The 13,983-nt window shown below is 42.1% G+C and overlaps 1 protein-coding gene across 3 annotated transcripts in view; it reads right to left on the reverse strand.

Moving 5' to 3' along the window:
• RPS6KA2 (ribosomal protein S6 kinase A2) overlaps positions 1-13,983 on the reverse strand; it is a 451,617-nt gene that overhangs the window by 96,937 nt on the left and 340,697 nt on the right. For all 3 annotated transcript variants that reach the window (XM_045011087.1, XM_045011086.1, XM_045011088.1), the window contains 2 exons: positions 1,732-1,769; positions 701-843 (listed from right to left, as the gene is read on the reverse strand). In XM_045011087.1, the coding sequence (XP_044867022.1) occupies positions 701-843; positions 1,732-1,769 (181 nt within the window). The remainder of the gene's footprint in view (positions 1-700; positions 844-1,731; positions 1,770-13,983) is intronic.

Here is a 13,983-nt window from a genome sequence, read left to right on the forward strand (position 1 = left end):
TAGTGGAAGCAGACCATGAAAAGTATGCTCCAAAAATAAGTATGTACTAAAATACCTTGGAAAGTTTATGAAGTGGGTATTCACCCACGAAAGCTCATGCTGCAAAACGTCTGTTAGTCTATAAGGTGCCACAGGATTCTTTGCTGCTTTTACAGATCCAGACTAACACGGCTACCCCTCTGATACTTGGAAAGTTTAGTGTATACTAGTAAGACAGAAGCCTTCATTTCACAGATCTAGACATTATTACCAATGACCCCTTTTTCTCCAAGTTTCTCTAAGAGGTCAGGGACATTCTATGGACATATTCCACATTGGGAATTGCTTCCACTCAAGAACCAAGCTAGTAAATAACAAAACAGTGATCCTGTTTATTCCTGGGGTGACTGTATTTTTCTAAACTTGTTCTGCCTATCTCTTTTGAATAAGGTTATCATGACTCATGGCAATCAATTATAACAGCCAGTTTATTAGAGAATTGGAATGAGGGAGTGAGAAATTAGTGGCCATATGTCATCTCATATAATGTCAGAAGTAATTAGTTTCCTACTGCTGACGCCATGTGAACGATCAAAGCAATCATCACCCATTTATGTCCTCCTTACTACCAGTCCATTAATTGCTGAAAGTGAGCCTTCTTAGCCTGAAATATCCAGACAGCTGCCAAAAGAATGAAAAAAGAAACATAATTCATCCTTACCATTAGCACACCAAAGGACCACCAGTCTGCACTCTGCGTGTGTCCTCGCCGGTTGACCACCTCTGGGGCCATGTACTCTATTGTCCCACAGAATGAATACGCTCTCTTGTCATGGTCAATGGCCTCCTTGCTCAGGCCAAAATCTAGACATATTTTGTAAATAGACAGAACTCTTGTCAGATCTTGGTTTATGATTATAAACATTATCTCACATTTAAACATTTTTCATTCAAATGAAACCCAACAGCTTTCGACAGAGATGCAGAATACTGAATCCAACTGAGTGTTGAATATTTACAGAAGTGCACATTGAAGTAATGCGCAGTTTATGTGCACATACGCACCAAAACATACTCAGAAGTTGGAAGTTACATTTGCACATGGCTATATGCGAGCAAAATTCCTGCTTGCATGTAGGGATTTGTACCCTGAAGTTGGGCACATGCATTTTTCCATACACTTCTGAAGATACGTCCCCGAGATGGCAGAGGTAATTTGGATAAACAGAATATAGTTACACCAACTGGAATTTCCATAGGACATTGGAGCTAACACCCAATTCTTGCAAAAAGTACCATGGAATTTCTAATCATCACAAGTGGACAAGCATGCAGTGATGCCCACACCACAGCTCCAAGGCAACAAAGGGATGTCCATTCTAGGCATCTTTTGGTTGCAGTCTAATCTGGAGCTAGAAGCCATACCAGAAGGGTGTGTGGTTGCAAGGACTCTTGGGTTAGAAGTCTGGAGCTGGAAGCCACAGTCAGGAGCCCAATTTTATCTGAAAAATGGTACTTCCTGCATGGACAGGGCCCTTATGCTACACCAGGCCAATGGCTCAGCAATGACCAGAGGGAATAATGTCAGCTATTGAATCATCAATCCCACTTCCTGCAGCCCCTAGGTTTTCTCTAGCTACCTCGTTCCAGCTATTGACCCACGATCACAGCTTGATGCATGGAAACCAATGCAGTGCATTGGCAGGCTTGTAGAGATTAAGTTTCAGTGATCAAATGCTGTTCTTTACATACCTGTAATCTTAATGTGACCCTCTTCATCTAGGAGGATGCTGGAAGGGAAAAGGCAAAAAACAAAGAAGGATTATAAAGATACAAAGTACATTTAACAATAAAGAATAAAAAATGGTGAAAGAGAGGAAATATATACAAATTAAATATCCATGTAACCCGCCTCCTTCTTAGAGACTCCAGAGAAGAGAGAGATCCCCAGAAGCCCAAAGGTCTACATACCTATGTGCCTGAGACATGAACAGCCTGTGCAGGCTGGATAATCAGCCTGACTGACATGCCAAGGCAGCCAATTGCATGACTTGAATGTTTGCTTGGGACTCGCCAAACACACTGAGCCCTGGGAGACCCAGTGTTTGAAGGAAGGGAGTTGACTGCAGGGTGTCTGCTTTCAGCAACAAGAGTCACAGAGCTTTCACTGCTCTTGAAGGAAAGGAGAGAAAGGTGCACAGAGAACCCAAGACTCTTTGGTTGCTAAGTGATCTAGAGAGTCTTAAAAGGGAGAAATAAGTGGACTCTTCCACTCTTGAAGACCAGAGGTTCTCTGAGAGTGGGCTACACACATTTTTACAGTGTATCATCATAATTAAGGGTCAAACAAAAACCAAACAAATAATGCAAGTTAGATTTAAGGCTGCCATTCTGTTCACGACTCCCCGGGATGGCTCAATGTTGCAGCAATCTTAGAAGAGAAGTTAATTTTACCACATAGGCTTTAAGTGTCATGTAGGCCTGTGAACCAATAGGCACAGTGTGATAGGTTAATAAAAGAATGAGATCATATCTCTTAGATCTACAGGCAGAAGGTTGAACCAACTGCATGGCAACACCTTGCCTTGGACCAGTTGGAGCACCCTTATACATCCAGGACTCAGTGAATGGAAAAGTGTGAGGGGTTGGCCCAGAAATGAGATGTTGGAGGGAGGGAGTGTTGTCCCCTCCAACATCCCATGGGAAATCTGCTGAAAAGGTAATACAGCCACAAGGGAGGATTACACAGTTCTCATCTCCCTAGGTCCCTTCCAGTGAAATGTAATTCCAGAGGCCATGATCCGGTCATGCCGTGAGTAATTATGCTGAATTTCCATGCTGTTATCAGCTTAAATTAGCCCATGAATATTGTTTATTTTGATGGTTTTTGGTTTTAAATAGTAGAAGTAAATACATTTTTATTTTCCAAAAGTTAAATTTAACTCAGCACGCATAACAGATTGAAAGGTGATGGCTGACTGACCTCACTGGTGAGGGAACATAGTATAACCATGGTAGCAAGACTGTGGATATCTACAAATCCAAATGAAATATTTGTCCCAACTTTGTCCTCGCCCATAACTATTTCACATTTGGGGACAATGTGTACCTTCAAGTCAGCGGCACTGCTATGGGTACCCGCATGGCCCCACAGTATGCCAACATTTTTATGGCTGACTTAGAACAACGCTTCCTCAGCTCTCGTCCCCTAACACCCCTACTCTACTTGCGCTATATTGATGACATCTTCATCATCTGGACCCATGGAAAAGAAGCCCTTGAGGAATTCAATCATGATTTCAACAATTTCCACCCCACCATCAACCTCAGCCTGGACCAGTCCACACAAGAAATCCACTTCCTGGACACTACAGTGCTAATAAATGATGGCCACATAAACACCGCCCTATACTGGAAACCTACTGACTGCTATACTTACCTATATGCCTCCAGCTTTTATCCAGACCACACCACTCGATCCACGTCTACAGCCAAGCTCTACGATACAATTGCATTTGCTCCAACCCCTCAGACAGAGACAAACACCTACAAGATCTCTATCAAGCGTTCTTACAACTACCCACCTGCTGAATCATAGAATATCAGGGTTGGAAGGGACCTCAGGAGGTCATCTAGTCCAACCCCCTGCTCAAAGCAGGCCCAATCCCCAGACAGATTTTTGCCCCAGATCCCTAAATGGCCCCCTCCAGTTTTGAACTCACAACCCTGCATTTATCAGGCCAATGCTCAAACCACTGAGCTATCCCTCTCCCCCAAGACAAGGGCCATACCCCTTTCAGGAGAGAGGCTCCCCCCAGGCGGGGTGCACCAGGACAAAGGCTCAACAGTCACCTGCCTGACCCTGCCGTGATTTGAACACACAACCTTCTGATCTGGAGTCAGATGCGCTACCGTTGCACCACGAGGCCAGCTGGTGGCAAGGAGAGCTGAAAAAAAGAGCTGCAGACCTGACAATGTACTGGCTATGAATCATAGAATATCAGAATTGGAAGGGATCTCAGGAGGTCATTTAGTCCAACCCCCTGCTCAAAACAGGACCAATCCCCAGAGTTTTACCCCATTTCCCTAAATGGCCCCCTTGAGGATTGAACTCACAACCCTGGGTTTAAGCAGGCCACTGCTCAAACCACTGAGCTATCCCTCCTCCTCCCGGCTGAAGAAACAGATTGACAGAGCCAGAAGTGTACCCAGAAATCATCTACTACAGGACTGGCCCAACAAAGAAAGTAACAGAATGCCACTAGCCATCACCTTCAGTCCCCAACTAAAACCTCTCCAGCACATCATCAAGGATCTGCAACCTATCCTGAAAGATGATCCCTCACTCTCACAGATCTTGGGAGACAGGCCAGTCCTTGCTTACAGACAACCCCCAAACCAGAAGCAAATACTCACCAGGAACCACACAACAAAAACACTAACCCAGGAACCTATCCTTGCAACAAAGCCCGTTGCCACCTCTGTCCACATATCTATTCAGGGGATACCATCATAGGACCTAATCACATCAGCCACACCATCAGGGGCTCATTCACCTGCACATCTACCAATGTGATATATGTCATCATGTGCCAGCAATGCCCCTCTGCCATGTACATTGGCCAAATCAGACAGTCTCTATGTAAAAGAATAAATCAGACGTCAAGAATTATAACATTCAAAAACCAGTTGGAGAACATTTCAGTCTCCCTGGCCACTCGATTACAGACCTAAAAGTCACAATATTACAACAAAAAAACAGACTCCAACGAGAGACTGCTGAATTGGAATTTGCAAACTGGACACCATCCAACTTGGCTTGAATAAAGACTGGGGGTGGATGGGCCATTACACAAAGTACAACTATTTCCCCATGCTTATTTCCCCTCCCTGCCCAGTTCCTTACATTTCCTTGTCACTTTCTGGAAATGGGCCATTTTCATTACCACTACAAACAGTTCTTTTTCTCTCCTGATAATAGCTCACCTTAACTGATCACTCTTCTTATAATGTGTATGGTAACACCCATTGTTTCATGTTCTGTGTGTGTGTGTGTATATATCACATCTTCCTACTGTATTTTCCACTACATGCATCCGATGAAGTGAGCTGTAGCACATGAAAGCTTATGCCCAAATAAATTTGTAAAAGCAGCAAAGAATCCTGTGGCACCTTATAGACTAACAGACGTTTTGCAGCATGAGCTTTCGTGGGTGAATACCCACTTCTTCAGATGCAAGAAGGCTTGCATCTGAAGAAGTGGGTATTCACCCACGAAAGCTCATGCTGCAAAACATCTGTTAGTCTATAAGGTGCCACAGGATTCTTTGCTGCTTTTACAGATCCAGACTAACACGGCTATCCCTCTGATACCCAAATAAATTTGTTAGTCTCTAAGGTGCCACAAGGACTCCTGTTCTTTTAGTAAATAAATGCGTCTTGAATGAGCATGCTAAAGAAGGGATTTATTTAGGGTGTTCACTATATAAATTATTTTTACCATATTAAAACAGTAATATGGAGTATTTAATCTAATTGCTGATTCATGTGTTGAAGAAGATCTAACTCTTATCTCCTGATTGCTTGTGGTCCATAAAAAGATTCTACTGCACTTTTCAGAACAGCAGGGATGTTAATACTAGTCTCTTGGTCAAAATCCATCATGGGTAATTGCATTTCATCCACCTAAATTTCCTTACGATACCAATTGGATCTGACATAATTCTTTACTTCTGGCCCTAAACTATTCTGTAGTGTTTCTATGCACGGTTGAATATATAGTTTCAACACTGAAGGCAGCTCTCTTCACCGATGTCAAGTGATTCCTCGTTATGAGATCATGATATATTTCACTATTCAAAAACATGTGTGTGGAAAAACTAGAGATTCTCCTGATCTGTAGTGTGATTTTGATAACAGGGAAACATTTTCACTTTCCCCACTATTATAAGGGATTTTTTTTCCATAACAAATACAAAAAAAAAAAAGCAACCTTGGAGTTATAACCTCGTGTTTTCATATATTTGCTCCAGGCTAACATTTGCTGTTTTCACAGAAGCATTCTGACATGAAACATGAAGGCAGCCAGCAAAAATCACCTTTAGTTTTTGTAGAAACAAGAAAGACTGTTGAAACAGAATTGTGACTTGTAACTTGTAAGGATATTCATTTTGTAGTCCTAATGTGGTCAGCACTCCTTTAATCAACCATTAGATTAAATATGTAAAGTTAGTAGTCAACCACATTGTCTCTCTTTATATTCCCATCCTCTCAGATATTCAGATAATCATAATACATATAATTAAAAGAAAATATAATAGAAGCAAAACGGATACATTAGTATATAGATGCAGAAAATGTTGTCTTTGTACTGAAACATAATTAAACAGATGATCATCTGTAATGCATTTGTAGGTTGGGGACAGACTATTACAGAGTATAATTCAACATCAAAGGCTGACAGCTGAGTCACTATTATTGCTCAATAAGTAAAGCTTCTTCTTTTCCATCCCCTCCCACCTTCCTGAGGAAGCGTGATTTTTAAGCACTAGCCATGTAACAGGCATGTTTAAATATGCACCAGTGATAATCTTCCCTCCACCAGAGGATTACACTGAGGGAGATAATAGAATCTTAGGGTTTGGCTACACTTGCAGCTGTACAGCGCTGGGAGTTAAAGCTGTCTTCGTACAGCTGTGTAGGGAAAGCGCTGCAGTGTGGCCACATTTGCAGCATTTGCAGCGGTGTTGGGAGTGGTACATTATGGGCAGCTATCCCAGCATTCAAGTGGCTGCAATGTGCTTTTCAAAAGAGGGGGGTGGGGTGAAGTGTGACAGGGAGTGTGGGGGAGAGAGAGTGGATTTTTGGAGCTGACACTGTGTCAGCTCCCTGCCTTGCAAGTTCTAAGGATTTGAAGATACACAGCACCAACCTTCAATCATTTTAAAAGTTTTGACCCCTTCCCCCAACCCCTCTCTCATTCACTAAATGCAAATAGCCTTCAGACCAGATAAGCAGCTGCTCCAAAACGGACCCCTCCTCCCCCACTCCGGGCTGCTTCTCTCCTCAAGCAAACACTAGGGGATCCCCCGTCCCTGCCTCTGCTCGAGCAAACAGAAGCTGTGTTTGTTTTTTAGATAAGCAGCTCCGGGAGCCCCGAGTTCACAACAAAACAAAGAGAGGCATCACAACAAAACAAAGAGTGTTATCTTTACTTAAAAAGCATTATGGGAAGGTTCTGGAGGTCAGTTACAGCGTAGTAAGGTTAATCACTCTTTACACTGGCACCCCAGCGCTGCAAGAGCAGCGCTGCAGTCGTTATACCCCAGGCCGAGGTGGAGTACAGCCAGCGCTGTAGTCAGGGAGATACAGCGCTGTATGTGCCTCGCCAGTGTGGACGGGGAGTAAGTTACAGCACTGTAAAGCCACCACCAGTGCTGTAACTCTCAAGTGTAGCCAAGCCCTTAGGCTCCTGTGACCCATGTGGTTTGGAGGCCAGCGTCAGGAGCTGGGTGTGAAACCTTGTTATGGGTTGGGCTAACCCGCCCTTCCCAGGTTGATAGTGTGAACTACCCTTCCATTACCATCACTGCAAACATATGCCCCACCTAAGACAAAAGGCATGTGTGAACCCGCCCAGGAGTGGGTTTGTTGAGATTTGTTTTGGGTAGGTGTTCCTGGGAGTGTGAGAGAACGCACAGCTACTGAGGTCACAGACCAGAACAGAGAGAGGGGCTGAGGAAAGGAAGCAAGAAAAAGGCAAGCAGGCGCCTGTGAGCATAGTGTGACCCTGGAACAAGCTATAGAAAGAGCTTTTGGCCCAAGTGTTGGCTAAAGAGGCTTGGGGGGCTGGTAAGCTAAGGAGCTGATTCTTTTTGTTCTTGATTCCTTCTGCATTCAGAGACACAGGACGTTGTACATTCCTTGTAAATAAACAAGATTGCGTCAAACAAATACCTGGCTACTATCAGTTTCTACTCCCACCTGGAACATCCACACAGCCCTGAACTTTGACTAGCCAGTCAGGTCAAAAAGGGGCAACAGGAGCAAACATGTGGTAATCACACAGTTTTGGCCCTGGAAGTGTAGAAGGGCCCACAATGATGACTCTTCTTCACTCTCAAACCCAGGGGAAGGCTTCTGTGATAACAATGTAAGATTGCAGTAATTCTAGGGCTATTGCCAGCTAGGCACAGCGCAGAGCTGCAAAGCATCCATTGAACTCTCCCCTGAATCATCCATACTGTAACTAGTTTATTTCCCACTGGAAAGGTATGCTGCTTTTTGCAGCATTAACTTCTGAACCATGAATTCTACATCCCCATCCTCCTTGAGCAGTTCATAGCAATGGACGGAAGCTAATGGTAATCAGGCTAGCTGTAGTGCTAAGAGTGAAAGGGGCCTAAAAACATGCAGTGGGCTTTCTTACCTTATTCTCATGGATTCATTAATAAAAATGAACCAACACATCAAAGCACTATATACTGTATAGAGAGTGGGAGAGAGAGATAAAGAACACTGTAATCTTTTAAGTAATGGGACCGTATGGCAAGGAGGTTCTAGACAGAGGAGATTAGAAATAATTTTTGTTTGCAAAGCAGGAGATGAGATTCCCTGCATCAGGCTCCATAGATTTGATAGACTATGCTCCTGTCCCTGTTGCATTACCACTAAGACCTCCACTGAGGGGATAAGTCATGTTCAACGTTCCTGCTACATTTTCTTTGTATTTAGCAGGCTACAAACTCCACTGAGTGCTACATTTTTGTCCTTAGACAAGCTTACACTTTTGTCATTTACACCTGCAGCTTACACTTGCCCATGGACAAAATGGGGAGGGAGTGTGTGGATGGATGCATGTGTGCACACAGTGTAACTTGTCCCCTTACAATGTATAAAACATACAGAACTCCATATTTATGAACCACAAATTACATTGGAAGGAAAAAAAGGAAAATGAGCTATCAATTTGAGGGGAAAAACATGCTCATTATTGCAATGAATCAATTTAAGATTAGTGAAGCAGCCACTGTATCCGCCACTAATTATCCTGACTGAAACGACTGGCATTTAGTAAACTTCACCAGTAATTGTGGAAACATAGCTCTTCTTCGATCATTCTTCCTGTCTTGACTCTTTATGTTTTATTCTTTTTACAGTTCCTTTTTACTCTACGCTATCATTAAACAAAAGCTCTATTGTCACAATCACAATTATTTCAGCTACTGCATATGAGATGCACAAACCTGAACTACACTACTTTAATTTTCAGAGAGAGAGAAAAAAAGAAAGGAAATCAGACATTGTTAATATGATTCAGGCATGGGGGGAAAAAAAATCTTTCTTCCAATTCAATGGTTTGAAATTATAACAATGGAAGAGGAAGAACAGATAAGCAAGTTATACTAGGTTACAATTCCACTGAGGATGCCAATGGTATCACAAAACCCTAAGATGGAACTTCTCTATATTCAGCTTATGCATAATTATTTTTTTAGTGTAAGGTTAGAAAGTCTCTGTGTAAAACTGTGGCTCTTCACATTCTATATTTCACAATTAGTAATAAATAATAATAATCATTTTCACTTCTCTAGTAATTTCAATTTTAAGATCTTAAAACACAAACAATGAATTTAATCGTTGACAGCCTGAACCAACGCCTATTGCCCTTCACTGGATCAGGCCCTGAGGCAGGGGAGTACATTAATCTCCATTTTACAGATAGGGTAACTAAGACAGGGACAGTAGAGTGACATGCCCAAGGTCACACAGGATGTTTGTGGCAGGGCTGGGATTACAACCGAGAGCTTAAGTCTACGGCTGAACCTTAAAAACAAAAAATCCTCCCCATTGAAAAGTGACATTACTGTATATCTCAAATCAATACTAAAATGATTCTGTCTGTGACACTAGCAATTTCTGAATCTGTTTTTTAGTTCTGATCCATGTCTTCTAGGCTTCACTTTGAGCTTTAGGTTCAAACAAGCCTGAACGAAGAATCAAACTCAGTCAAAACTACCAAATTTGGCCTGGCACCAAAATCATGTGGAACTATTCAAGATTTTAATGATTTTGCTCAGATTTGCTCCATACTTAGGTCAGGCTTTCATGAAATATAACCTAGATTTCATGCTTTTCTGCAAACTTGGCCAGACGTTCTGGTTGCTAAGAAAATCTGAAACACTATTTGAGTTTCATCTGGTTGCAGGTTTTGTTATGAAAGTTTCTCACAGCTCCAGAGATCAAAATATCTTCAAAAAACAGGAGACACTCACAAATTTAGGATGTCATCACACTGTATTGTGTTTTATTGTTGTACAAAATTTGTATCATGTCGCCCAACCTCAGCACTGCAGATTCTTCATCCAAATTCATTTTGTTATGTAACTCCAGTGCAGTCAATGAAGAATTACAACAGAATCACATCAAATATGAATTTGGTCCTTTGTACCACAAAAGAAAAAAAAATGCCTATGACTTCTTGATAGGAGGTAGAGCTACTCTCCCAAATCCTTCATACTGCTTTAACCACACCATCAATACAAGCATACATGTTCATGTGTGGGTTTCACGAACTATGCATGTTTTTCTGGTATTTAATGGCTGCATTTAAGGGCTCGATTCTGCCATTCTTACATTTAATCATACTTTACTACACAAATAATCCCATTGGTTTCAATGGGACTGAGCAATTACTTTATTACATGAGTAGTCTCATTGAAAACAATGGGATCACTCATGCAGAAAAGTATTTCTTAATGTAAAAGTCAGAATTAAATGGTAAGCAACTTGAAGGAAGAAACATTTTTGGCAAATAAAAGTTGAGCCATAAAGACCAATTTTTGGCTATTTAGATTAGATCCTCTAGTTCTCAGCATCACAACATTTCCTGGTGTGCAGAGGTTGCACTTAAAAACTTGTCAATTGTCCTAGGTGATTAACAACACTAACTCAGTATTTGTAATTTTCTCTAGATATTTGTATGAGGAACAGAGAAACAAAGGGAACGCTGCTAATATTAAAAGTAATATTATCTGGTAATCTAAGGCAAAATAGAAAGTTTTAAAGTGTGACCATCCTAACAGTTTCTAAAAATGGTATCCAGTAATTCTTTATTGATAGCAAGAATGGAAAGTTAAAAAAAATATTCCAGATATTTACAGTTGAAACTAATACTTACTAGTAAATCATCACCTTAAAAGACTTTATATATATATATATATATATAAACAGTACATGCGGCAGTTGGAAATTCAGGCTTGTCTGAGCTTTTATGATGTGATGTAAACCATCAAGCCAATGTTGCATTCAGCACTATATTTCAGCGCTTTGCAAGGGAATCTACAGAGGGATATGATGCTGTTGGTATCTGTATTACAGTTTTGCTTGATTATTTCTGAAATATTAGATGCATTCAGAACTCACATGTGGTTTGAACCAAGTTAATGTCAAAAAAGACAACTCAAAATAACATTTTGAAAGATAAATATCTCCTAATGTAGCTTACATATAAAATCTTTCTAACAATTAACTATTCTTTTCTAACTTGTCTCTTTTTCTTTAATGTTTTGGATCAGATCAGCCAACATGGCTTCTTAAAGTTCTGATGGAATCACAAGCATTCATGCCATCCTCTCCTAGGTCTGGTCTACACACTGTTATTGTACTGTATAACTATTGAGGTTAGGAGTGTGATTTTTTCCCCCATATACGTATACCAGTACAGCTCCTAATTTGAACATAGTTATACTGGTATAAAGATATATAAGGCTTTGGCCTTGGCTACACTGGCGCTTTACAGCGCTGCAACTTTCTCGTTCAGGGGTATGAACCCCCCCCCCCCGAGCGTAGCAAGTTACAGCGCTGTAAAGCGCCAGTGTAAACAGTGCCCCAGCGCTGGGAGCGCGGCTCCCAGTGCTGTAAGCTAATCCCCTCGGGGAGGTGGAGTACCTGCAGCGCTGGGAGACCTCTCTCCCAGCACTGGCGCCGCGACCACACTCGCACTTCGAAGCGCTGCCGCGGGAGCGCTCCCACGGCAGCACTTTGGAGTTTCGAGTGTAGCCAAGCCCTATGTCTATACTATGGACCTTAAAATGGCACAGCTGTGCTGCTCTAAGGTCCCCTGTGTAACTGCTCTTTGCTGGTGGGAGAGAGCTCTCCTGCCAGCATAGTTAAACCACCCCCAACAAGTGGGGTTAGCTAGGTCGGCAGGAGAGCCTTTCCTGCCGACATAGAGCTGTCCACACCAGTGCTTTGGTCGGCAAAACTTATATTGGTCAGGGGAGTGTTTTTTCACACCCCTGACCGACAGAAGTTTTGTTGACAAAAGAGCTGGTATAGACAAAGCCCTTCCCATACGGGAACAGCCATACTAGTACACCTCTGCCCCGATATAACACGGACCGATATAACATGAATTCAGATATAACATGGTAAAGCAGTGCTCCGGGGGGGCAGATCAAAGCAAGTTCAATATAACGCAGTTTCACCTATAACACAGTAAGATTTTTTGGCTCCTGAGGACAGAGTTATATCAGGGTAGAGGTGTATAAAGCACCTTTATACCAGTATAACTGTGTCCACACATATGGGGTTGTACCATTTAAACTATGCTGGCATAGTTAAAGCAGTACCAACATTTGTGTGTAGACAAGCCCTTAGCTACACCAATATAATCAGAAGGATTCCCTTGTATAGCTTTTATTGACTGTGTGTTCTGAGTGATTTATTATAGACTGAATTGGTAGCACTGCCTATTATTGAAGTTGTTGACATCCCATTTTAAGACTCTGTTTCCAGTTATTTATAATCTTTGTCAAACTTCAAGTGTTTGGGATAAAATTTTCCATGCTGGGTGTCTGCCTGAGGTTGATTTTTTTTGGGGTGGTGGAGGTCAAAAGTTCATCCAAAACAGTTCAGCAATTTACAAGAATGAGGCTAGGAAAAAAGGTGTTGTTTTGCTCCTGTTAAAAAATTAAAGCAACCTTTTGTGTGTAAAAAGCTCTAGCATCCCCATGCTTTGGAGCAAGCACTTGAAAGGGGGTGGCCTTTGTATCAGGGATGTTCATTTTGCCATCTCCATGAAAATCTGCCCAAGTTTGCCCAAGTTACATGCCTTTGAAAAAAAAAATCACAGCTTGAACATGTTCAGAATTTTAACAGCTACATTCCCAGAAGATTCCATCTGCAGTGAGCATGGTCTGGGACTGAGCAGGACCTTCCCTAAAATTGTAGTTCTGGGTCGCTGTGGGTTGTGCGGGGTCTAGGCACCTGAGCGGAGAGAAGAGAGCCTAGCACTCCTATGCTCTCACCCCTCTGGCTGGGCCCAGGCACCAGGGAGGAGGAAGTTGCTTTATTCAAATGCAAAGGTGACCTGAGGAGATATGAGCCAGACCTGTGGGAGGAGTAGATTGTGACAAGGAACCTGGGAGGTGGGGGAAAAGGGGAGAAAGCTGGGGGGAGACTAGGAGCCACGGAACGAAATTTGGACTAGCTGTGCAAGAAGACTGGAAGCTGGAGAGAAAAACAGAGTGGAGTGACTGCACTGAATGAGGGAGGGGTCCTATGGAAAAATAATATGTGATAATGTAATTAAAAACTGTATCCTAATACAAGGGGGTCGAATAAAGGTTGCCTAGGGAATCTTAATTCTTGCATTTCCTAACTTTTGAGTACTTGACTTTGCAACCTTACTAATGATCTTTTAATTTCACTCTTTTGAGGGTGTAATTCTGAGAAGTATTTGTACCTCAGCTTTTTGACTGGATAGTACTATAAAGACAACAGAGGGCCTATCTAACACAGGTTCAGCTCCACTGATGTTTGTACAGTGGGAGCCCTAGTGTAAATGGGCTACCAACATGGTTATTTTGAGCACCATGTTGACTAGGTTTACTATAAGCAGGATTAATTGACATGAGGATGAATAACAGCATTAGCAGCTAGTGGGCTCTCTACATTATAGCTCCCAACACTGCTAAAACCGGTTCAGTTTATTTCATCTTT

Source organism: Mauremys mutica, chromosome 3 (assembly GCF_020497125.1).
Source record: "Mauremys mutica isolate MM-2020 ecotype Southern chromosome 3, ASM2049712v1, whole genome shotgun sequence".
NCBI classification, from domain to species: Eukaryota; Metazoa; Chordata; order Testudines; family Geoemydidae; genus Mauremys; species Mauremys mutica.